This window comes from Phytophthora sojae (genome assembly GCF_000149755.1).
Source record: "Phytophthora sojae unplaced genomic scaffold PHYSOscaffold_10, whole genome shotgun sequence".
Lineage (NCBI taxonomy): Eukaryota > Oomycota > Peronosporomycetes > Peronosporales > Peronosporaceae > Phytophthora > Phytophthora sojae.
Window position 1 is genome coordinate 1,614,234 of NW_009258124.1, and position 23,619 is coordinate 1,637,852.

The 23,619-nt window shown below is 56.5% G+C and overlaps 7 protein-coding genes across 7 annotated transcripts; 3 read left to right on the forward strand and 4 right to left on the reverse strand.

The window, feature by feature from the left end:
- Positions 1 to 2,800: 2,800 nt before the first annotated feature.
- Positions 2,801 to 4,668, reverse strand: PHYSODRAFT_252227 (hypothetical protein; the record flags this gene model as incomplete). The annotated part of the gene is made up of 5 exons (XM_009537420.1): positions 2,801 to 3,027; positions 3,072 to 3,725; positions 3,776 to 4,265; positions 4,305 to 4,568; positions 4,636 to 4,668. The coding sequence occupies 5 exons, from the start codon at positions 4,666 to 4,668 to the stop codon at positions 2,801 to 2,803; spliced, it is 1,668 nt and encodes a 555-aa protein (XP_009535715.1).
- A 4,047-nt stretch (positions 4,669 to 8,715) lies between these two features.
- PHYSODRAFT_464133 (hypothetical protein) lies at positions 8,716 to 9,522 on the forward strand (the record flags this gene model as incomplete). Its single annotated transcript, XM_009537421.1, has 2 exons — positions 8,716 to 8,864; positions 8,931 to 9,522. Coding segments are annotated over 2 exons (741 nt in total), but the record flags the coding sequence as incomplete, so codon positions are not given.
- Positions 9,523 to 12,321: 2,799 nt separating this feature from the next.
- Positions 12,322 to 12,801, reverse strand: PHYSODRAFT_524472 (hypothetical protein; the record flags this gene model as incomplete). The annotated part of the gene is made up of 1 exon (XM_009537422.1): positions 12,322 to 12,801. One exon carries the CDS (start codon positions 12,799 to 12,801, stop codon positions 12,322 to 12,324), a length of 480 nt encoding a protein of 159 aa, XP_009535717.1.
- A 970-nt stretch (positions 12,802 to 13,771) lies between these two features.
- On the reverse strand, positions 13,772 to 14,395 carry PHYSODRAFT_355918 (hypothetical protein). Its single transcript, XM_009537423.1, has one exon. The coding sequence runs from the start codon at positions 14,352 to 14,354 to the stop codon at positions 13,836 to 13,838; it is 519 nt and encodes a 172-aa protein (XP_009535718.1). The 5' UTR covers positions 14,355 to 14,395; the 3' UTR covers positions 13,772 to 13,835.
- Positions 14,396 to 16,115: 1,720 nt separating this feature from the next.
- PHYSODRAFT_461517 (hypothetical protein) lies at positions 16,116 to 16,310 on the reverse strand (the record flags this gene model as incomplete). Its single annotated transcript, XM_009537424.1, has 1 exon — positions 16,116 to 16,310. A coding segment is annotated over one exon (195 nt), but the record flags the coding sequence as incomplete, so codon positions are not given.
- Positions 16,311 to 17,707: 1,397 nt separating this feature from the next.
- On the forward strand, positions 17,708 to 19,608 carry PHYSODRAFT_347994 (glycoside hydrolase family 5 protein; the record flags this gene model as incomplete). The annotated part of the gene is made up of 3 exons (XM_009537425.1): positions 17,708 to 17,866; positions 17,947 to 18,211; positions 18,282 to 19,608. The coding sequence occupies 3 exons, from the start codon at positions 17,708 to 17,710 to the stop codon at positions 19,463 to 19,465; spliced, it is 1,608 nt and encodes a 535-aa protein (XP_009535720.1). The 3' UTR covers positions 19,466 to 19,608.
- An 883-nt stretch (positions 19,609 to 20,491) lies between these two features.
- PHYSODRAFT_339468 (hypothetical protein) lies at positions 20,492 to 23,445 on the forward strand (the record flags this gene model as incomplete). The annotated part of the gene is made up of 3 exons (XM_009537426.1): positions 20,492 to 20,647; positions 20,690 to 21,061; positions 23,194 to 23,445. The coding sequence occupies 3 exons, from the start codon at positions 20,492 to 20,494 to the stop codon at positions 23,443 to 23,445; spliced, it is 780 nt and encodes a 259-aa protein (XP_009535721.1).
- Between the last annotated feature and the right edge of the window lie 174 nt (positions 23,446 to 23,619).

Below are 23,619 nucleotides of genomic sequence, written 5' to 3' on the forward strand. Positions count from 1 at the left end.
AACGCCAACTCGCGAGCATAGTCTTCGAGCTCCAAGTTCGTTGCTTGGTGCTCGAACTCGGCTGAGTCTCCCGCCGAGTCGCCTCGGCCATCTGTCTCTTCCTCGTACTTGGCTGCCAGAAGGTAACGTCAGCGCAGGTCTTCCTCCGGGTCTGACGACATGGGCTCGTCGCTCACATCGACCTCATCTTCGAGCCTTGGACTCGGCGGCTTGGGCTCGGGTCGTCGATGATCGTCCAGTCAGACAAATCGCTGGATTGCTCACTTTCACACTCATCTGCTGTACAGGCGTTTTGGCTGGGCGCTTCTTGACCAGCCGTCACTGTGATCTCTGCTCGACTAGGCGGGCCATTGACCAAGTCAGCAGTAGGCTCCGCGCTCAATGCTAATTCCTCAGGCGCTAGGGTAGCGATAGCCGAGTTCGCTGGCTCTGTCAGAGTCGAGGGTGGACTATCGACTGCTTCTGCCTCGGCTCGCTCCTCCGACTCGGCTAACTTCTCCCATTGCTGGGCGCAAGTCAGTGCCGAATCCCGCTGAGGGTAGACGGCCACGTAGTCACCCATTTCGGTTCAGGGTAGTTTCTACGGTCCACAGCTGACGGCTGTCGAGTCAGCCACTCGGCGTACAGCTGTTGTTCTTTGTGCAGGAGATCCTTATCCATAGCCGCTTCGTAGGCCATGACTTGCCAATCTTTGTACTTCGCCGAGTGCAGCCTGACGTAACCATCGGGCGGTAACACCCCATGCGGCGCCCAGGCAACCACTGGGAAATGTGCTGGGCACCACGTCCAAGTCGGCTTAAGGTTGGTCAGGCGAACTCGAGCCACTCGGTTACGCCGGTCGAATACCACGGTCGGTACCCAGTCCTTAGTCCGGCGTACCCAGAAGTCATGTGTTTCATCACTCGGTTGATTCCTCATCAGCCTGAACTCGGCGGGAACTCGGCTCTCGAGATTCACCGGTTCGGTCGGGCCGTCTGTGATGTAGAGGCCGCCCTTCGGTTCATCCGCTGAGTTCTGGGACCTCACGAGAGGTAGGACAACTTCATCTGGCAACTTCGCCACCGAGTTTACAGATCCAGGCGGATCCCAGCCGGAATCATGAAGTCCGTACCGAGAATCAACTCGACTCCCGCGTGGTGATCGAGGATCCATACTTCAAATTCATACGTGACCTCCCAGCCGAGCGTCACCTTCACCATCGCTCGTGACATCGTCGCCACTTTGCCTTTCCCAATACTTTGAACGCCAATCTGTTGGTCCTGGCGTGTGAACCGCTTCAACCGCAGCCACTTCGCGAACCCTTCGCTTATTGCCGACACATTCGCACCGGTGTCGAGCAATACCTTTGTACGCTGGTCGTTCACTGCTCCCATAACGAGAGCTCTCATCCGAACTCGGTGGTCAAACTTTTGTGACGACCACCAGCCGAGCCGCTCCCCAGGGAGCAGCTTCATAACTCTGGTGGCTGTGGTCACATCCGTCGATCGCTGAGCCGCAACTGCACTGCACAATCTTGCTCGGCTTTCTTTTCGACTCTCGCCGAGCTCACCATCAAGTCCATCGCTTTCACAATCCAATACGTCGTCTTCTCCTCGGTCCTCGGGCCTTCCTGCCTCACCCACAAAGGCAAAAACAAAGTTCGCCTCTACTGCTGGCTCAGCTGACTGTGGCAGCCCGGTATCATCCAACCCAGTCAGTGCTGGCGGGCCGCCAACTTTAAATCGCTCGGCGTGTAGAGGTCCTGGAGGTCTTCAGGTAACTTGGACTTGTCGACATTGGACTTGACAAATGCGGCGAGCTTCTCATAGCGCTGGAACAGCTCGCATTGACCGACATCGTGCAATTGCTTGCAGAACTTGCAGCGACGGCGGCAGTAGTGAACGGAGTGGTTCGCACCACCGCAGGCAGCACAAGGTCCATACGAAGGGCGTTCACGGGAGTCACTGCGCCGTCCAGTCTGGTCACGCCGATCGTATCCTCGACTGGCGCGGTCAGCCGAGCTCGGCTAATCCCTTCGGTGATCACTCCTTGGTGTCCCAGCTGAAACACAACAATAGCCGAGCTGGTCGGCTTTGTTGGCCTGCGCCGGGTTGCCCCCGAGCGGTTCGGCCCAACCGGGACAGCGGGTGTCTCGCCTCTCGCCGAGACCTGCCAACCAAGATCACTCCTCCGGAGAACCGCCGAGTTCGACGGCCTCCGTTCACTCAACCCTGTGCCCTCCACCAAAGGATGGACGACGGCGCACGGAGCGCTTTTACAGGTCGCCGAGAGCAAAGGCTTCTCGACTCAGCAATCAGTGCCCGGGACGTACGGGAACACCGGCTCGCAGCGGTGGCGAGACTTTCCTTCGCGCTTGGCGAGACTCGCGCCCAACCCGGGCCGACCTTAATCTCTTGGCGCTGCCAGCCGAGTACCCTACAAGCTGTGCCTCTCGGGTACCGGCAGCAGACATAATCCGGCCCCGTGCAGGGACTTACCAGAACGTGTGCACGTGTTGTGGACCTAGAAAATTCTGCTCTGTTGTTTGTTATCTCTGTCGGGCGCCCTGAAGGGGAACCTCCACTATTCCTAAGCTCCTATACAAATACCAAATGAAAGTGGGCGGTTTTGGATCTCGGCCGACTCTTCGCTGAGCTCGGCGACGCCTAAGCTCGGCTGGTCCGGATGAGCTATCCGGACAATTCTTCGAACTCGGCTGAGTCGGATAAGGTGTCCGGATAAGCTGGTGAACTCGGCTGAGCTCGGCTACCGGTACAGTGTACCACTCCAGCCGAGTTGGTCGCGCGAAATCTGGTGTTTCCTACACCACGTAGCCGCAGTGGAGCGTAAAGGGCGACCCGATGGAGAAGTCATCCCAGCTGAGCTCGGAGGAACCGCTGGCCGGGTCGAGGCCACCGACGGAGTGCTCGGCATTGGGGTGACTACAGTCGACGCCACCCCTGACGGGCCACGACGACTCTGGGCTTGATTGGCAAACCGGGAACGAGTACATGCCAAGAGCCGGTGAGTGGCCGAACCCGGAGAAGACTGCGAAACCCGAGGCGGAATCGCAGCGGAGCTGTTAATTGTACCCGCAGCCGAGACTCCAGCCGTCGAGCTCGGCGCAATCACAGCATGCGTTGTAGCAAGCGCCGGATCGGGAGCAGAGAAACCCGGTTGTCCTCCGGCGCCGACAGTCGATGTCACCACAGCCGCGCTCGGCACGCTGGTCGAGGGAGGAACCCACCGGACACGAGTCGGGAACGGAACCGAGGCAGGAAGCGAAAAAGCGGACGGAGTTGCAGCAAGGTCAGCAGATCCAGGCAACGATACAACAGCCACTCCGCTTGAAGGCGTCTGCACCGGGGAGGAAGAGTAAGGCACGAGTTGCACGGACGGCACACTCACAGTCGGGCCGGCGGGCCCCCTCGGAAGCTCGGCGGAACCAGGCACTTCGGTGAAATCGAACGAGAGGTCCTCTTCCAGCGAGTGAACCTCGTCGCCGGCCTCCACATTCACATCGTCGACAGTCAACCCGGCTAAGTTCAAGCTCGACCGGAGCGATAGGTCGCATGCGGCGTCAGTCTCTTGGGCAGCCTTTTCAAGCTGGACCAACGCGTCCTCATGGCCGACCTCACCAGGAAGTGGACACGCGTACGGCTGCTCGAGTGGCTTCTTGGGCTTGCGCTGAGAACCAGCCGCCGTCACCGACTCCTGCAGTTGCTCGAAGTGTTGGTCGAGATCCCCTGGAGCACAGCGTACTTGGCGTCACAAGCCGAAAGAAGCTGAGTCAAACGCTCAATCTCCGAGTCGCGTTCCCTGAGCTGCCTGCCGAGATCCTTAGCGTGAGCGAGAGCCGACTTCACTTTATCATCCTGAGACTTGCGGGCCGACATCAAGGAAGCTTCAGACTCGGCCATCGCCTTCCGGAAGCTGGTCAGGAGAGGGGACGACTTCTTCGACTCGGCTTTCCATCGGTCACGCTCCTCCTCGACAGTCTTCAACCGTTCCTCGAGGTCGGCCTTCACAGCCGCCTGTGAATCCAGCCGCCGAGTCAAGTCAGCGTTAATAGTCCAAGCAGACTCCAGCTCAACCCTCAGTGCAGCGACGTCACTAGCTTGACTTGAAGGTTGGTGCTGACCGCGAAGGAGGCGCACGAGTTCGCTGACGGACGTCGCCTCGAGGGCAGCTCGGCGGACCTCTCTATCAGCCGCCAGCGCGGGACGAGTGATCACGAATGACAACAGCCGAGCCAAGTCCGCGTTCTCGATGCGGCGTTGCTCGGACTGCGCATGGATCAGCGCAGCGAGAGAGTCGAGACTCACCGGCCCAGCCGAGTCCGACCGACCAAGGTCGGCGGCGTCCGAAGTGGTGTCGCCACGCGGACTCGGCAAGTGGCGAGGAGGAGAAGTGCGAGATGCCGGCTCGGACTCCCGGTCGAACCCACGGGAAGTTGTCAGATCGATGACAGGGTGCTCCTGCCCATCGCTGACCCCGCGAGCCCGGGACGCCGAGTCGACCAACTCAGCGAACTTCCCCTCATCTCGCGCGGGAAGATGTGAAGACTGCAAAGACGACGCAACTGAAGTCTGTGAAGATCAGTAGAAGAAGGGTCAGCAGCAGAATGGATGGAGCCGTCGGAGGCGAGGAACGTACCGGAGGAGCGGCAGGAGCGCCGGACGACGACATGGCGCGGAGACTTGTTCGCTGCCGTTGGAGTTTTGGCCGAGATTGGACTCGACTCAAGGAGTGGTGGTCAGGTCCCTCACCAACTCGGCTCCGAACATGACCGGGGCAAGAAACACCAGATTTCGCGCGACCAACTCGGCTGGAGTGGTACACTGTACCGGTAGCCGAGCTCAGCCGAGTTCACCAGCTTATCCGGACACCTTATCCGACTCAGCCGAGTTCGAAGAATTGTCCGGATAGCTCATCCGGACCAGCCGAGCTTAGGCGTCGCCGAGCTCAGCGAAGAGTCGGCCGAGATCCAAAACCGCCCACTTTCATTTGGTATTTGTATAGGAGCTTAGGAATAGTGGAGGTTCCCCTTCAGGGCGCCCGACAGAGATAACAAACAACAGAGCAGAATTTTCTAGGTCCACAACACGTGCACACGTTCCGGTAAGTCCCTGCACGGGGCCGGATTATGTCTGCTGCCGGTACCCGAGAGGCACAGCTTGTAGGGTACTCGGCTGGCAGCGCCAAGAGATTAAGGTCGGCCCGGGTTGGGCGCGAGTCTCGCCAAGCGCGAAGGAAAGTCTCGCCACCGCTGCGAGCCGGTGTTCCCGTACGTCCCGGGCACTGATTGCTGAGTCGAGAAGCCTTTGCTCTCGGCGACCTGTAAAAGCGCTCCGTGCGCCGTCGTCCATCCTTTGGTGGAGGGCACAGGGTTGAGTGAACGGAGGCCGTCGAACTCGGCGGTTCTCCGGAGGAGTGATCTTGGTTGGCAGGTCTCGGCGAGAGGCGAGACACCCGCTGTCCCGGTTGGGCCGAACCGCTCGGGGGCAACCCGGCGCAGGCCAACAAAGCCGACCAGCTCGGCTATTGTTGTGTTTGTAGCCAAGTAACCACAACTGACGATTTTGTGTGTACTGCTATACCACATCGCGATGCATCATGTGAAAGGTCATCTCAATGTCGTGGCCGATGCCCTATCCCGTCCAAGTCAGCTCCCGGCGACTGATTCCGACGACGAAGTTACAGACGAGTCCGAGCCTTGCAAGTTACCAGCAGTTCATGATTGTTCTTCATCCTGTACGCATCAGGCTTCGAGGCTTCGACGTCACAGTGTCCACGCAGCAATGCTTCGCTTGCTTCCGTCCGTCGACCGCTGTCTTCTTTTCGACGATCTGAACTTGCGGGGGGAGAGTCGCCCTATTGGGGTTCAGCAAGAAGTCAATGTTCACGTGGAACAAGTCGAGAACGTCGAGTACTCGACATCCAGCGTGCATTTAAGCGAAGATCAGAAGAAGAAGTTCCAAGCTGGATACAAGCGAGACCCCGCGTTCAAAGAAGCATGGAACCGACCGAACAAATCTGCAGACTTCGTTAAATCGAATGGGCTCCTGTACAAGTGTTCGGATCATTCAGTCATGAGGCTGTGTGTCCCCAATAACGCTCGGCTGATCACGAACATCTTGCAAGAATTCCATGATGCACATACGGCAGCTCATCCTGGAATCCGTCGAACGCAGTTGAGGGTTGCTCAGTGGTACTTCTGGCCCACGTTGGAGAAGGAATACGTGGCAAGCTGTGGGACGTGTGCTAGATGGAAAGTAAGTACCGCACGCAAGAAAGGCACTATGATGCCAATTCCAGTTCCGAGTGAGTGTTGGGAAGTAGTGACTATGGACTTCGTGACAGGGCTACCTGTTTCCAATGGCTTCGATGCAATCATGACAGTGGTGGACAAACTGTCCAAGCGACCCAAGTATATTCCGACACATACGACGGCAGATGCCCCGGAGGTTGTACGAATCTTCTTTGAAGGAGTCGTTCGTCATCACGGTCTGCCGAAGGTGATCATCAGCGACCGAGACCCCAAATTCACATCGAAGTTTTGGAAGTCGCTCATGGATATCATGGGGGTCAAGTTGTCGCTCACCACGGCATATCGAGCCCAAGCGGATGGACAGACTGAGCGTCAGAACCTGGTCTTGGAAGATGCATTACGGTGCATGGTGTCCTATCATGGTCGAGACTGGGCTACGCATTTGGGAACTATCGAGTACGCACATGCGACGCTGGAGAGCTCCTCGACAACGCTTACACCGTTCGAAGTGGACACAGGACGCAAGGTCAGGAACTTGGTATCCCAGAGCACACCTGGTGAAGTTCGTGATGAAGGTGTCCCGCTAGTTGATGTTGCGCAGAAGTTTGCTGAAGAATGCAAGAAGATCATTGAATTGGCGCGCAAGAATCTCCTGGCAGCTCAAGAACGTCAAAAGAAGTACTATGACAGGAAGCGCCGAGACGTGGAGTTCAAGGAAGGAGACCTTGTCCTGCTGGACACGCGTAACTTGCCACTCAAGCGCATCACGGCTAACACGGAGCTCAACCGTGAGAAGTTAGCGATGAGGTACATCGGCCCGTTCGAAATCGAGAAGATGATCAACTCCAACGTAGCACGGCTCAAGCTACCACGCCACATGAGTCGCCTTCACCCGAGTTTCAATGTTGAGTTCCTCAAGCATGACGTTCCGAACCCTCAACGCTTCGCGTCGCGACCTTTGCCCAAGTCTGCACCAGTGCTCCTCGACGGTGAAACCGACGAAGAACCACATTTCCCAGAGGCTCTGCTCCAGCAGAAACAGCGCAACAACAAACGGCTTTGGCTGGTCAAGTGGCACGGACTTCCCGATTCGGAAAACACTTGGGAGTACGAGGTCAAGCTCAAACGTGAATCGCATTGGCGTGAACTTCTTCTCAAGTTCCGTCAACAGCGCCAACGCGATTAAAAGTCCGGGGGGATGTCATGATGCAGCATGTCTGCTGCTGGCACCTACGCAAGCGAGTACGCCAGCAACAGACATGCGCAAGGAAGACGTACCTGGTGGCTAGGAAGTCAGGCGTCGCAGCGCCGCCGCCGCCTTCTCCGCCACAAGTAGCTTGCGCGCAGCGTCGCTTGAAGGCTGGCGCCAGGCTTGCGCAAGACTGCCTGGCGCCCGGAATCCAGAACTCTACCTGCACAAGTATACAAACATGCATATATAGGATTACGAAAACAGAAAAACACTTGCATTTAGTATAGGTTAGCTCAGCTTCTAGAACGGCACTGAGGAGAAAGCAAGAGGAAGACCTAGAGCCCGTAGCTAGCCCGAAGACTTAAAGGCATCAATCTCACTTTGCATTTTACCCAAAAGCAAGCAAGCAACCACAACAACTCCACGCACTTTCGCTACGGCAGGCCCCACCGCATCGGAGCCTGTGAGATAATTTGAGGAACTGTGCACAGTTTTGATTAACCATATCCAAGTTACTTGAAGGGAGTTGTCCTGGGCGAGGGCACATTTCTAATGACGGCCAATAGGTCCATGAGCGACAGCTCAGCGGCTCTGGTTCTGCTGTTCATAAGTTCAGATTTGAGCCTATCTTTCCTTATAATAAACACCTCGCGGGCTGGTATTATGAGTCGTCCTGCTGTGGGTACAGGCTCAAGTGATTCTGCACAGGTGGATCTCATTTAACCTTTTCAAAAACGAACGAACAGTGAGCTGCTTGTGCTTGTACGAACACGGATTTTGGGCTAAGGACCCGATGGATATCTGCGCTAGTTTTACGTTTGGTTGCATGTCATTGCAGCCTAACCAACAATAGCCGATCGTCATATCTAGGATAGCCTCAATGGCTCGACTTAGCTCTGCTCGATGAGCTTCACCGGCACGCATCTATTCCTGCCGACACGGGTAAGATCGCGTGGCGTATCTCAACACGCGATAGTTCTTACCTTCCACGGCTACTCCTTCACAAGCTCACTTTTCGTTCTATCTCCATCCAACCAGCCAAGCACCCAAGCCACAAGTATTCGAGATGAAAAGTTTCAAGTCAGCCGATCCGGGATCTGAAGGCAGCGGAGGCTTCAGGAAGAAAAACAAGACGGGCATTGCGGTAGTCACCGCGCTAGTTGCAGCAGTTCTCACTGTCTCGATCGTCCTATCACAGCCAGGGACCTCCCGAGCTGATACAAACATCAGGCGACTACAGTCATCCACGGAGAATGAGCAACCTGCGGACTTGAAGTCAAAGCCCTTGTTCTTCTTCCTGGGCGACTCGATCACGGAGCAAGCGATTGATCCAGCGAAGGGCGGCTACATCCCACTACTGCAAAACATGGTCTCCCGCTCGGCTGACGTCGTCGCCCATGGACTTTCGGGCTACAACACACGGTACAGTCCTAAGTATTATTCTCATTGTGTTGATCTTTGTTTCTCACCATCATTTTACTATGCTAGATGGGTGCTGAAGTACGCCATGCCGGTCGTGGAGGAAGAGATCAAGAGCCGCACGTACACTCCGTCGGTAGTCACGATCTGGTTCGGCACCAACGACGCCGTCATCATGGACGGCAGCAGAGCAGAGAAGCACGTCTCGGTTGAAAACTACCAGGAAAACCTGGTAACCATCGTACGCAAGTTCCAGGAGCTTCTGCCTTCGGCCGACATCCTGCTGATCACACCGCCACACGTCGATGACGAGGCCAGACGCGAACATGCAGAGGAAAATACCGGCAAGTTCAAGGGAGTCGTGGACCGCTCTCACGCCAGGTCGGGCATGTACGCTCGTGCATGCGTCGAGACGGCCAACAAAATTGGGGTGCCCGTGCTAGACTTGTTCACGTATTTCAGCAGCGAGCCTGAATCGGTTCGGAACTCGCTGCTGTGGGACGGACTGCACTTTACTCCCAAGGGCCACGTCATCGTGAGCAAGTTGATTCTGGACAAGATGAAAAGCGAGTTTCCTGCTGTTGAGAAAGCGCTCAAAACCTGGAAGATCATTGGAGCTAGCGTACTGTGCGAGACCGACCCATGGGTTCCAGGCAATACCACCAACGAGACAACTGCTTCGTAGGTCTTACCTCGTAGCTGCTATACTTTTATTGGGCGATCCTAATTTGCGATCAATAGACTACTTACGAAGTAGCTGACACACGTAGTTGAAATCAATCTTTGTGGTGAGTAACTGGGTATCATGCCGGGCGTCTTTCTTGATATGCTCGCGCGCTGGTATATACTTTACCCATGTCCAGAAAACTATCGCGCACGACAGTACCCAATTGCTGGAGCACGAATACCGTCACTGATCACGGTCAGTCTGGGCGTAGCCCAGCCCTAACTCCACATCTGGGGTCAGTCGATAGCATACTTGCACGACGGAGTGATGTATAGGGCTCGAAGGCGACGCGGAAATCATCACCCAGCCTTGCTCACCAAAGCGTACAGCAGCATTCATGGGGTGATCGCAGACCAGCGACGTCCACATACTCAACACGCGTCCTTCTTCGTCGTACGCACGAGCAAGAGCCATCAAGTTCATCGCCATAGTCCTCGATGAATTGTGGAGCTCGATCTCCGCCTCCTTCTTCAGCCCCAGATTCGTAACATCATGTTTCTTCTACAGAAGACCAACAGCCAGCACAAAGCAAGTGTCAATCCTGTACCAACACACAACTAGACCTACTGCATCAACTACTACTCACATATCGACTGCGGTCGTACGCCTTCCCGCGTCTCGCTACATCCGCCGTCTCTCGGAAGCTCATGGCCACCGGCAACGTCGCTCTCAACTCAACGAACGGCACACCCGTCCTCGGATCCCGACAAATCTCCACTGCGTCCGTCATGAGCCTCGTCCCCCTGCTTCTCGTCGAAAACACATCATCCGCGTCCAAGTACATGCGGTCCATCTTCGAGGCCAAGTCGGCGTAGATGGCGTCGTCCAAGCTCGGCACAAAGTGACCGAGTCTAGCAACAGGCCCAGGTGTCCGCAGTCCTTCCTCAATATGCTACACACCAACAGAATAAAAGTCAGAGCCGTCAACGTCTCCACCATTACAGTGTAGCGTACCACCACCGCCGTGACGTTCTGCAGCAAGTGCTTGACCACCGTCGCCGTGTGTTTCTGTCTGACCAGAACCGCCTTGAGCTGCCGGTTGTGCGTCTCGGCCTCGAGTGAGTCTTCGGCATTTTCCCAGCTCCGCTCTACCGATCCAGGCGGCCACCACCTTCTGCTTCTGCGTCTCGTCCAGGGCTTTCCCATAGCGTCGACGCCCCGCCTGCAGTTGCTGCAGCCGCCTTTGCAGCGCTGCGACCTGCTCCCTCAGCGTTAATAGCTCGGCCTTTTTCTTCTGCTGGAAGCGCCTGGACGCGGCGGCGCGACTCTTCTTGCGCTTGACAGCGGCGGCGTCGACCGCGCTTGGGTCGCTGTCCGAGCGGTCAAAGTCGTCGATGAACGCCAGCACGTCCGACAGCGTCGGGTCCAGCTCGTCCAGCGGCAAGAGGCTCATGTTGGTCACAGTGACAGAGTGTGGCATCACGAACAGGGCATAGATGGACTAACTCAAATTATTACATGAATACAGCATGCACGGATACTCCAATAACCTTAGCCTTGCTGGGTCTGTCCGATCCACTCCAAGACGTGGTGGTGTCCGCGTTGTGTGGCCATGGCGTGCGCGTTGCAGGAGCACGCCATGTGGAAGTGTTCGTGCAGCCAACGCACGAGGTGGAGGTGGCCGTTGGATGCTGCTGCATCGATGGCCATGGTGGAGCAGCCCTCACGCCGATTCAAGTGCAGCCACTGCGCCACCTCCAAGTGGCCCGCTTGAGCCGCCCAGTCCATCGCCTGCGTCGTGCACCCTTCCTGTCGGTGCGCGTGAAGCCACTGCACAATGTCGAGTCGGCCGCTCCTCGCGGCGCAGTCCATGGCGCGCGTCGTGCAGCCCTCGGACCGATTCTCGTGTAGCCACTTGACCACCTCCAGGTGCCCGTTCTCCGCGGCGTCGTCGAACGCCGACATGGTGAGGCGATCCTTGTCCCCGCCGTGTTCATGCAGCCACTTCAGCACTGCGAGCTGCCCGTTGGAAACCGCCAGCTCGAGACACCAAGTCTTTCTGCGCTGCGGGTAGTTGATCTGCAGGAACTGCACAACTTCAAGGTGGCCACTCTGCGCGGCCAGCTCCATCGCGCGCTCGACGTCATGGATCGATAGCGTGTCCTCCTTACTCTGCGCGGCGTGAAGGCGTCGCAGCAACGCTATGTGCCCGCCCGCGGCCGCTCTCGCCATGGTCCAGCACCGCGAGTAGTCGATGCAGTCGCTGATGAAGCGCTGGACGTGGTCGAGCGCCCCGATCGCATCGTAGTGACGGGATACCACCGCCACGCTAGCCAAGACCGGCACCGCCATCTTCTGCTCTGCTCCGAACTGGAAATGGCCGAGAACCGTTTCTAACGAAAACGACGCCTCTTCCAGATCGGTCTCAAGGAGCCGCCACCGGACAAAGTCTCTCTCCGCCGTCGGCGATCGCCAAGTGACGACGGTAGTCTGGCTAACTTCGCGCGCCGTGAGCGGAATCAGAACCCGTTCGGTGTCCACTGCGACTGCGAGGGGTTCGATTGCCATCTTTGCTCTGGTTCAAGCAGGACTCAACAAGTTCAACGATGGCGGAGGCATCTTTGGCTTGAGCGAGTCCGACGTGACCGTCGTTTGGATCGCTCTTGGACGGAAGTGGGCGGGGTCTGCGCTGCAGCGCAGCCGTCAATACAGTTGTGGATTAAGTTAGGCGGACGGCATGGGTGTCCGTGAGTGTCTAGTGTAGTATACCTATCTATTGTCGCTGTCTATCGCCTACGAGTGGAAGCTTTCGTGGATCACGGGCAGGCGGTGCGTCTTGCTGTATATCCGCTTCTGCGTCTCCCACATGGCCTTGGTGAAGGGCACGCGCTTGCCGGACACGAGGTCGCGGCTGCCTCGCCGCACGGCGAGCTTCTTGGGGATGGCCACGGGCGGGATCACGACGCGCCTCATGACGCTGAGGCTGAAGCGCGTCGGCCGCTCGCGGTGCTCGATGAGAATGCGCGTCTTGAGCTTCATGGCCTCGCGCAGACACTGGTCGTACACGGGGGTCGCGGACGCCTGCTTGTGGTGGTGTCGGTGCTCACTGTGGCGCTTGTGGTGCTTGTGCGTGGAGTGCCGAGACGCCGACGGCGGTGGAGCCATGTCCACGCCGCCGTGAGTGGCCAGGAACATGAGGCTGCGGCCGCGTTTGAGCTTGGGGGCTTCTGGCTTGGCCAGCGGGGCGCGCGGCAATGGCTTGGCGATGGCCATGGCGATCTCGAAGCGGTTTAATCAGCGCTGTTCGTGTCGAAAGCGGTTGTGCAGACGAGGAAGGGGGGGGACCGGGACTTGACTTGAGCCCGTCGTTGCCGGCCAGCGTCTCTGTCTCCCCAGCCACCACTCGTTCCTCGACTCGTCTACTATTGTTGCTGAGATGTGACGGCTGGCAAGCCGGAAGCTGTGCCAGCCCGGTCGCTGTTGCATTGCAAGCCCGACGCCAGCGCTCAATCCAGTGGCTAGAAATGAGGCGGCATCGGGCTTCGGAGGTGACGATTGCAGCGGAGACTCTGGCGCGCTGTCTGCTAGCGAAGACGATTTGCCCGGGGTATGCCGCGACGCAGGCTGGAGCCCCGACCGAGCAAGAATGGCGCCACTTGAACCGGCCGCGGAAAGCTTGGATGGCCGATTCCCGGCGATTGAGACATTGCAGCCAGCCTGGCTGCACTGCCGCCACTCAGGCAAGGCACGCGCCTTGCTCGCTTCATCAGCGGCTCGGATCGACGAATTGCTTCGACTCGGAGGCGATGACTCAATAGCAGTTGTAAGTGATGGTCATTGGGCAGTCGACGGCGACCAACACCACACATGTACATGTAATCCAGAGCTGCGCGCTTTGAGCAATTGCTGCGCCTGGAGAGTAGTGGCGTTGTATCCAGCAAGCCGCGCAGCAATAGGTGGCGCGCCAACACGTACATACAAGGTCAACTTGAAGCCAAGTGCAAGTCGGGCAACGCGTGTCCATGCCGAGCTTGAACGTGCGAGCGCAGCGCGCCGCACCAAGCAGAGGATATGCGCACGAACCGACACGACAATGGTCAACACCTACGGTAAGAACCTCCAGCTGGGGCGCCCATACGGCGGGCGTATCCGATCCGATGACATCGATCCAATGCGGGGACAACAAGCAAAAGACGAAAGACAAACTCCAAGATCGGATGGTGAATTGCTTTGGTATTTGGACGTTGGGGTATTTACAAGCTATGGATAGTGTTTTAAAAGGTGGGAAAAATTGACGAGGTGGCCGCTCATGCCTCGAGGCACGCGTCCTCGCGCAGCATCGGGAGCATGTAGAGCCGACGCAGCACGAGCTGCTGGCGCATCTTCTCGGTCTCCCACATGCAGCGCGTGAAGGGCACGCGGTGGCCGCCCACGAGGTCCTTGCTGCCGCGGTGCTCGGCGATAGACTTGGGGATGGACACGGGCGGCACCACCACGCGCTTCATGGCCGCGAGGCGGAAGCGCGTGGCCGGCTTGGAGTTGTCGCGGTGCAGACGCGCCTTGAGCGTCATGGCGTCGTTGAGGCACTGGTCGTACACGGCGCCGCAGCTGCAGCTGCACTCGGGCTTCTGAGGCTGCTGCTGCTGCTGGCGGCCAGCGTAGCTGCGCTTGTGCTTGCGCGTCACGCGGCGCGAGGACGGGGTGTTCTCCACCGTCACGTCGAGCGCCTTGCGGTGGCGGCCGAGGCCCAGCAGGGCGAGGCCCTCGCGCTTGGGCACCTCGGCCTCGACCACGGGCTTGCGGAAAAGGGACTTGGCGATGGCCATGGTGGAAGAATTCTTCGATTATTTCTTTAGAGGAGGTCTGCGCTCTTCGAGGCAAATTGCGGAATGAGCTCTGCAGAGCGCAAGTCGGAGCCGCGTGGTGCCCCGGCAACGCGTTCTCTGTCGCAACGATTCCCGGCTCAATGCTGATAGTTCAGCCGATCGGTCCGGATAATCCCTATTGTATAGGGGATAACAGGTTGTTTAAAGATAATCTTTTTTTTATTTTGTTCCGGATAAATCTACGATATCCGTTCTCACAGGCAGAACGTCTCATTTCTGTCTGCAAAAAAGCATGGCGTCCGGCGCGCATGCTCATTGCCAGCGCTCCTGAGTTGCGAGCGCTGTGATGCACGGAGCTCGCCACAGATTAAACTGGGGGCGTTCGCGCAGGTGATGGCTCTGCATTGCTGCACTACGAGCTTGAATGCGCTCGGATCTTCAAGCCACGGCGTTTCTGTGGCGCTGCGACCACCGGTCGGCACAATTGGACTTTGTATGGCAGCGGTACCGTCAAGAAATCGGAACCCGTACTGGAATAAAGTATGGGAGCAGAGAGTCGGATTTCAGCATACGGCGGTACAGGGTACCAAACCCATCTCCGTTTTGCGCCATATGGCGTATCCACCATCACTCTCGCAAAGAATAAAGAACTTGTATGCGTCTCAGTATAGTATACTCACTTTAGCATTATCGCTTTACCAAGGGGTCAGCATCAGCCGCACTTCAACATGCTGGGCGGTGCAGCACATCCCCCTTACCGCCTCACCCCGCCAGCAGCTACTGTACATGTACTCTACAGGCGCAGTCATGGGCCAGGACAGTCATGACTCATGGCTTCCTCCGCTCCGCTCGAGTCGTCCCTGCGCGGCTCTGCAGATCCTGTCAGACATTGTGGTGCGTACCCGTCATCTAAGAGCCAATCTGCGCCACGCACTTTGTTAACGAAAGCTCCCCCCCCCCCCCGAGTGCAATTCTATCGGCTAGACAGCAGAAGCTTCCCATGCGGATGCTATTGCAGTGACAATGCAGACTCGAAGGAGTGGTTTATCTACAGTAGTAGGAAATGGACGGCCTGATGATTCATCATATTCATATCGACCATATTCATCAGTGATGAATTTGGTCGATATGAATATTCTTGGTAGTTCATCAAAAAGATGAGACAGAGTTTTTACGATGCAAGCCAGCTTCACACGCGGATTGCGTCGCCGTCCCGAATAGAATAGCCTACCTACCAACTCGTGAAGCCTGATGAGCTAGGCATTTTCGCTTCAAACAGCGACTGCATACATGTACCTCAAACAGGTCCAAATGGGAGCAACTCTGCTGGCTTGTGATGGTCTCTAGCAACGTTTCCTTGTTAGAACAGCCCTCTTTGCAATGACGTCGTTGGAAACGACGATCCACCTCATAACGTCACCATCCTCGAATAGCGACTTTTAATTGCTTCGAGAGCGTAAATTACACTGCGTAAGTGAGCATGCCATCGCCCGTGCTGCTGCAAGTTGCAGCCTACAACTTCACTTTTGAGCATCTCCCTTGTTGGTCTGTAACATAACGTTTTTGCGCGAATTGGACTTGTAGACGAAAGACGTGCACACATTCATCAAAGGCAAGCTGCGCGCCCTTTGCTACCTTTGATACTGTTCATGTGACTGCTGTAAGGAAATCGCGTCGCGCTCATATTTATTTAGTTTTCACACACTCTACGCCAAGGAACGTCCACGACACGATTGACGATTGCCGGGGGGAGCGTCGCTAGTACGCGATGCCCTCTCGGATGCGGCTCGGGAGACGCTTCGTCTTGAGCAGGTCGCGCTGCTGCTGCCACATGAGCCTCGTCACGGGGATGGCCTTGCCGGAGACCATGTGGCTCAGCAGCGTCGGGTCTGAGAGCGGCGCTGGGATCTCCACGGGAGGAGTCACCACCTTCCTCAGTTGGCCGAGGCGAAACTTGAACAATGACCCGGGGTGCGACTCCCAGATCCGGCGTTTAAGAGCGGCAGCTTCCGGCGGCAGATTGTCTGTAGGCGGCAGCTTTCGACTCGTTCTGCGCTGAGGCTTTGACTGTGCATTGGCTGCACCCTGCAGCATGGCGTAGGCGGTCTCGCTGCCTCTGGCCATGGCCATGCCGCTCACAGGGAGCAACGGGGCTCGCATCGCCTGCCGCCGACGCAGGTAGTGGCTGCGAGTGGCTCGTCGAGGGCCATCGTCTGGTTTGTGGGGTTTTGCGACTGCGGTGGCGACGGCGACCGCGCGCGGGGAGAGCTGCTGGTTGATGCCCATGCTCGAGCGACGTGAGCTCCGCGAGGAACAACGCTGACTGACTCGGGTGCTGGCGCCAGTCGTGCTCTACAACCTGGGTCTGTCTATGCTGGCACCGCCGCATCCGTGTCTCAAAGACCTTCGAGCACCTGCGACTCGCGTCATTCTCGAATGGAGGCGCCATGGTTCAGCAACTTAGTTCAAGCCGACAAGCTCCAGCTCCGTTTGATACGCTACAGTATGTACCGTGGTGATGGCCACGGGAGTGCGGGGCGTTCGGTCTCGAATGGCCCTTGGTCTCCGGTGGTCTACAGGTCGCTCGGCGACCTTCCCTGTGGTGTCCACAGTATGGACACGTTGATCCGAGCCGGACCGTGCTGGGGTCGGAAATGCTGCTTACACGAGCCAAACCGGCCACGTTGACGCCGTCGAGCTCTCGAGCTTTCAACCTTGATCAGTGCGTTGCCGGCGGTGTGTGGGCCGGGGCCGCGACTTCCTGTACCGCTCGCCAAGTCGTCGTGAAATGAAGCCCACTTGGCCTCGCTGGAAGGCCAGCCGCAGCTATCGTTCGCTTCGGTATCGACAGCCGTGGGCTTGTTGCCTTCAGCTCCAGTGGCCGTCACGTTGCCTTCATCCACCGACAAACGCACCGAGTCAACGAATGCTGGTGAAAATTTTGCAGCGCGAGGCGGAGTTCATCGACTTCATCGACCATGCTGAGTCTGAGCGCGTGCATCAATCTGCCAGCCGGGAGCGCGCATGCGGCTGGTCTGATCGGGCAAATCGATGCGCTTCTGCTCTTCCTCTCTGCTCTTGTCCTCTTTATCGCTATAAACCCGTACGCTGTGATCCCATCGCGCAGGACGCGCCATACTGCAGGCACCTCGGTTTGCTCCATTTACTTGTCTTTATTCATGCTACAGCTCCGTCACAACTGTTGCAGGTGCACCGCCAGCCGGTTCTGAAGCAAGCGGCAGCCTCTACGCCACGCTTGACTCGACTCGACTCGACACCATGGTCTCCACCGCGGCTTCCGCCCGCCTGCCATCTTGTGATCCACTTGCAGATTTCCCAGGAATCGCCTCACCATGAAGGTCTTCTCCACCGCTGCAGCTCTTCTGGCGTCGCTGGCCGCGCACACGGCGACCGCCGGCTACGTGACGACGTCGGGCACCAACTTCGAGCTGGATGGCAAGCCCTTCTACATCTTCGGCACCAACGCGTACTGGGCGTCGGAGATCACTTGGGTAAGTTGACAAGGAGGCTCTTGGTAGTCGAGGATACTGCGTGCTGACTCAAGGCTCTCCCTTCCTTCTTGTGGTTGTAGAGCAAGACGGACCTGGCCACGATCTTCAACACGATGGCCGACAGCGACCTGACCGTGTGCCGCACGTGGGGCTTCGCCGACCTCAAGGAGGCTGGCAACGCGCCGTACAACATCGTGTACCAGTTGTGGCAGGACGGCAAGCCCACGGTCAACACGGGCGACAACGGCCTCGGCTACTTCGACCTGGTGGTCGCGGCCGCCAAGGCCGCCGGCGTCAAGCTGGTCGTGCCCTTCGTTAACAACTGGTCCGACTACGGCGGCATGGGTGAGTGCAGTTGGACGTTTTCCCTGTTAAGTGGACAGAATCGTTAACTGGAAGGGTCTCTCCATTGTAGACGTGTACGTCCAGCAGCTAGGCGGCACCTACCACGACGAGTTCTACACGGACGAGAAGATCAAGGCCGCGTACAAGAACTTCGTCAAGACGTTCGTGACGCGCTACGCCGACGAGGAGACCATCATGGCCTGGGAGCTCTGCAACGAGTGCCGCTGCGCGGGCTCCGGCACGCTCAAGGAGTCGGGCAACTGCACCCACGCCACCATCACGGACTGGATGACCGAGATGTCTGCGTACATCAAGTCGCTGGACAAGAACCACCTCGTGGCTTCTGGAAGCGAGGGCTTCATGAACACGGACAGCAGCGTGTACCTGTACTCCGGCCCCTCGGGTGTCGACTTCGACGCCAACCTGGCCATCGACAGCATCGACTACGGCGCGTACCACGCGTACCCGGACTCGTGGGGCGTGGACACCGCCAAGGCCGAGTCGTGGGGCGTGCAGTGGATCGACGACCACGTTGCGTCTGGAAAGAAGGCGGGAAAGCCGGTTGTGCTCGAAGAGTACGGCATCAAGGCGCTGGACTCGGCGTCGTACCTGTCTTGGAGCGACCAAGTGTACAAGTCCAAGTCGCACATGCAGTACTGGCAGTTCGGCATCAAGTCGCTCAGCACGACGGATGACGGCTACACGATCTACGACAAGGACGAGCTCTTCTCCACTGCCATCGCCACTGCCGCCGCCAAGTTCGCGTCGCTCAACGGTGGCTCCTCCTCCAACTCGTCCGCCAGCACGACGACGACGACGACGACGACTGCGCCGACCACGAGCTCCAGCGTTGCCGGCGAGGCTGAGACCAGCGAGTCGGCCGACACCACCTCGAGCGCGACTGATGCGTCCACTACGCAAGACTCGACCACGGGCTCGGCTGTTGAATCGACTACGGGATCGGGCACTACCACGCAGGACTCGTCTATTGAGTCGGCCACTGGCTCGGCCGCGGGATCGGATACTGCTGCTTCTGGCACGGATGCCTCATCCGACTTGACCCCGTCGACGGCTTCGAGCACCGACGCTTCTTCGGGCAGTCCTACCACCACGTCCACGGCTTACAGCACGGGGGCTTCCGCTGAGGACTCGACGGCTGGATCGGACTCGCCTACCCAGTCCACCACTGACGCCCCCGCTGCTACTACGGCCGCTCCATCGAGTGACAAGTGCGCCGTTCGTCGCCGCGCTTAGATGTTTGTGCGTCGTGTTGGGGAAGTTTTGAGTGTTTCAGAAGCAGGATAGTGTGTCTGCGTTGTAAGTGAAATTCCACACCTCGGAATGCGTAGTTAACGACACAGAAAGGCTTCTGATGCAACATGATTCACTGAATATTTACTACAGTAGGATTCGTGAGAGTTCACAATTGTCGGCACCCAACAACCAACAAGCGTCGATTGCAAAGTCGTTGGTGGGGTCATCAATCGGTCGGCTGTTGCCCAGGAAGTCCCGGCAGATACAGTGTACCGGTACGGGCACACAATTCCTCTTTTACGGATGTGTGTACGAAGCGTTTCAGTCTGATCAACTGCCTGGCTCAAACTTCGGGTATGTACAGTATCGCAAGCGTTGAGGACAGGTTCGCGCCGACTGGTACAACCAGTACCGAATCGATTCGTCTTACGACGGCAACGTCGAGCCTTGGATCGGTATTACCCATTTCTATAATACTACTGAGACTTCTACATGTATAGTGTGCAGTTCAATGGCTTCGACTACAACTTCAGCATTTAGGACGGGGACTTCGAATAGCAGGTCGTCTCTATGAGCTCAACCTCAACTACATGTATATGCAGTGTATATGCACTGCATCAGGCAATGCCTCGTCCGTCATTGTTGCTGCTTTAACTGCTGACAAAATGGGTACTGTAGTTTCCTGTGAGTCAATTTATTGATTATACCTGTAAGTGAGATGCTAAACAAGCACTTCAATTTGCTTGAATCTCACACGCTGTAACGCAAAGATGATGCTGTGCGCTGGTAGATTATTGAAAGTGGCCACAAATACAGCAAACTTTTTCATACTGGCCCAAAAACTGGCAGATGATTACTTGCTGCATTTCGATTCGTTGTTCACTTCAACCTCTTTATAGATACCAGACGCGAGGACGAAGCGAGGACGAAACGCACACCAATTTGGAAAACAACGATTTTTCAGCCACTGCGCAACAACCAACTTTGCTGTCACCACGCAACTACCAACTTCGCTCTACTACTGTCATGGAGGCCGGGAAGGTTGATTTGATGAAAAAGTTCGGTCGACGAGACATCAACCGGCACGATGTTTTTGCTACAGCTCCAGATAGCACAGAGTTTCTGCGTGCCTACGCGTGGAACGAAAACAAGTCGATCAAAAAGGAGATACATTCCGGTCACGTACGGAAATGGGAATGCGTTTCTAAGTTATGTGACTGGCAGGTGACGCTGAACAAGGAGCGGCCCACTAAAAGCGATAACACAAAGTTGGCGTTCTGTCCTGAGAAAGCCTGGCTTGTTAGCGATTTGGAGCTTGTCCATTCTCCCAGCTGTGACGCGGTGCGGAAGTGCTCCAAGAAGTTGCTGATGGAGCTACCTGGATTCAAAAGATCTATGGTGAAGGGCCTAAGCACTGCGCGGGCGTGGGTGGCTGCCTCGGTGAAAGCAACGGACGATGTCAACGTCGATCACCGCCCTGCGCTAGTGTATGGAGCAATATCCCGTGCCAAAGCGCTGATGGAGGAGGAAGAGGACAACTATGACAAGCTACCGGCTTTTCTCCGGTCATTCGCACGCAAGAATCCTGGATCTACGGTATCATGTCAGCTGGATAGTCGCGGCCGATTTTATCGGGCGTACCTTTCATTTGGTTCTCTCATTGCTGGGCAAGACAACTGGGTGCCATTGCTTGAATGCGACGGCACCCACATGAAGCATGCTCAATATAATGGCGTCTGCCTTTTGGGCATCGGCAAGGACGTAGACTGGGGAACCATTCCGGTAGCCGTGGCTTTCGCTCATAAGGAGACAGCCGACAACTTCGAGTGGTTTTTTGCGAGCTGTATCGTGGCCGGGATAAAATTGCACGACCGACCTCTCTTTTCCGACCGAGGTAAGCAGCGAGATGCGCAAGTTTGTCTTCGTGTGCGTGGCGTGCCCATACATCTTAAGGTTTGTGCGCTGCACATTTTTTTAACGTGTGTGGCCACTTTCGTTCTATCGAGGCAAACATCGCCAGCATCATGAATACCTTATAAAATGTATTAGTGCATGGGGACCTCCTGAAGTTCTTGACCGGCCCTCTCCGCGGGTTTGGAGGCATTGGGCCTTGTTACCACACCACTCACCCCCCACATGCGGATCAAACGAAGGTGGCCAAGAACGCCACGCAGCCCCAATTCTAACAACACAGCTGTACGGCTTGTTCTCTCGGTCTGTAACATAGCCGCTATTAGATATTTCCACCATACCATAACATGTTAGTGCCTGCTTACCTTCTCATGCTCGGCACTTGGCACGAAGTTGGACGGGGCGCGCACGATGCAGCAAACACAGTGGTGTCCATGCCCCACGCGTCCTCCAAAATGGTCAGCGACTTGAAGTAGTCTTGGACTCGACGTACTCGGCCAGACCTCTGCCGGCAACGCCGCGCACCTCCGGTGTGGACGCGGCTGCTACCAATGACGCAGCGCTCTGGCCACGTACATGAAATCGAAGCTTTGCTGAAGATCGACATTGCAATCAAAACGTACGCTTACTTCGAAGCTGAGGTCGGGTAGAGTGATCTCAGTGTCTGCAGCACTAATATTCGCAACAGCAAAGTCACAGCGGGCCCTACATTGATACAGATACAGACTCTTAATAGTTAAGCCTCGTGATGGGGAGTACATGGAAGCACTAGCAAGCCGAAGCAAACCCACCTCGCTGTACATGGCGGCGGACATCTGCGCTTGGGGCCTTCAGTCGAGAATTGTCACAATAGCGTCGTCACGCTATGGGTATGGTAGCACTTGAGCAGAGGGTAGTAGTAGCTGAAGCACTCGGGCAAGATGCCGTCGACGTTGCAGTCAGCACTAGTTGTTCTTGAACAGGTAAATTGAGATCTGATTGAATTAGACGTGTTTCCCTAACTAGTTTTCTTCTAGCTAGCCTACACAACCCACTCAGTAACTCTTCGTACAAACATGCAATGTTAACATGCAGGATGGCATCCTCAACTTGTACTTGAACGTCAACTCACAAAGGCGAAAATAGATCACAGCTGACGAACTCTACCCGCTACTAATTGCCGTGTTCAACTTGATAGCCTTCGCGTTCAAGCTAGGATGAGTAGGATCTGCTAGCAGTCCTTGATGATACCATGACAAGAATCAAGTTGTGAAATGCTGCTCAGTATCGCATTGTTCTTTCTCCTGTCCCAGATTTCCATCTGCCAGTTTTTGGGCCAGTATGAAAAAGTTTGATGTATTTGTGGCCACTTTCAATAATCTACCGCTGTGCGCTTCCCCCTCGATGTGCAATTTGCAGTGCAAATTACGGACGAGGCATTGCCTGATGCAGTGCATATACACTGCATATACATGTAGTTGAGATTGAGCTCATAGAGACGACCTACTATTCGAAGTCCCCGTCCTAAATGCTGAAGTAATTTTGGTATTTGCAGTCTGCAAATACCGGTCCAGTAACCGCGGAGGCTTCATGACGGAGGAGGTGGCTGCGGCTCCTCTCCACAGATTTCATTCTGGAAAAGTCGCTCGACCAAGGAAGAGCACTGCACCTAGGTAGTCCACCAAGCGTCTCACCCACATCCTACTAGCGACAATGGTTGCTCTGGTTGGGACCAGTGGTGACTTTGTCGTAGCCACTTCCAAGCAGACCGATACGATCAGCTCTACCGCCCAGATTGAGACCAAGCGGGACAACGTCACAGCCACCGAAGACTCCAGTTCCACGAGTCCGTCCACTTCTACAAGCTCCGACAGCTCCGCCACCTCGACTTCGCTCAGCAGGACTCTGAAGAGACCGAGGAAAGAGCGGCACCGTCAATGTCTCTGATTCAGGCGCTGAAGGTTGCACTGAAAACCCCGAAGGAGTTCCTTGCTAGACTCAAGCTAGTGAGGAAGGACCTGAAAGCCAGGAGCAAGCTCGCCATTGAAGCCCCCAAGACTAGTAAGGGACCTACCGGTAGACTTGGGTAGTGTCGTTTCTAATAAGCTTCATGTAATTTCAGCAGTTCCATGACATTTCACATGGCAATACGGACGAGCCAAAAGCCCACCACTGAGTACCGGTACCGTATTTCGCATGTAGAAAGCTGCACATGATGTTCACAACAGAAACCCGATGTGCATCAAAATATGTATTGTAGAAGA

Excerpts from the sequence above, each read along its gene's own strand:
- PHYSODRAFT_355918 (XM_009537423.1), bottom strand. The coding sequence starts at position 14,354 with ATGGCCATCGCCAAGTCCCTTTTCCGCAAGCCCGTGGTCGAGGCCGAG.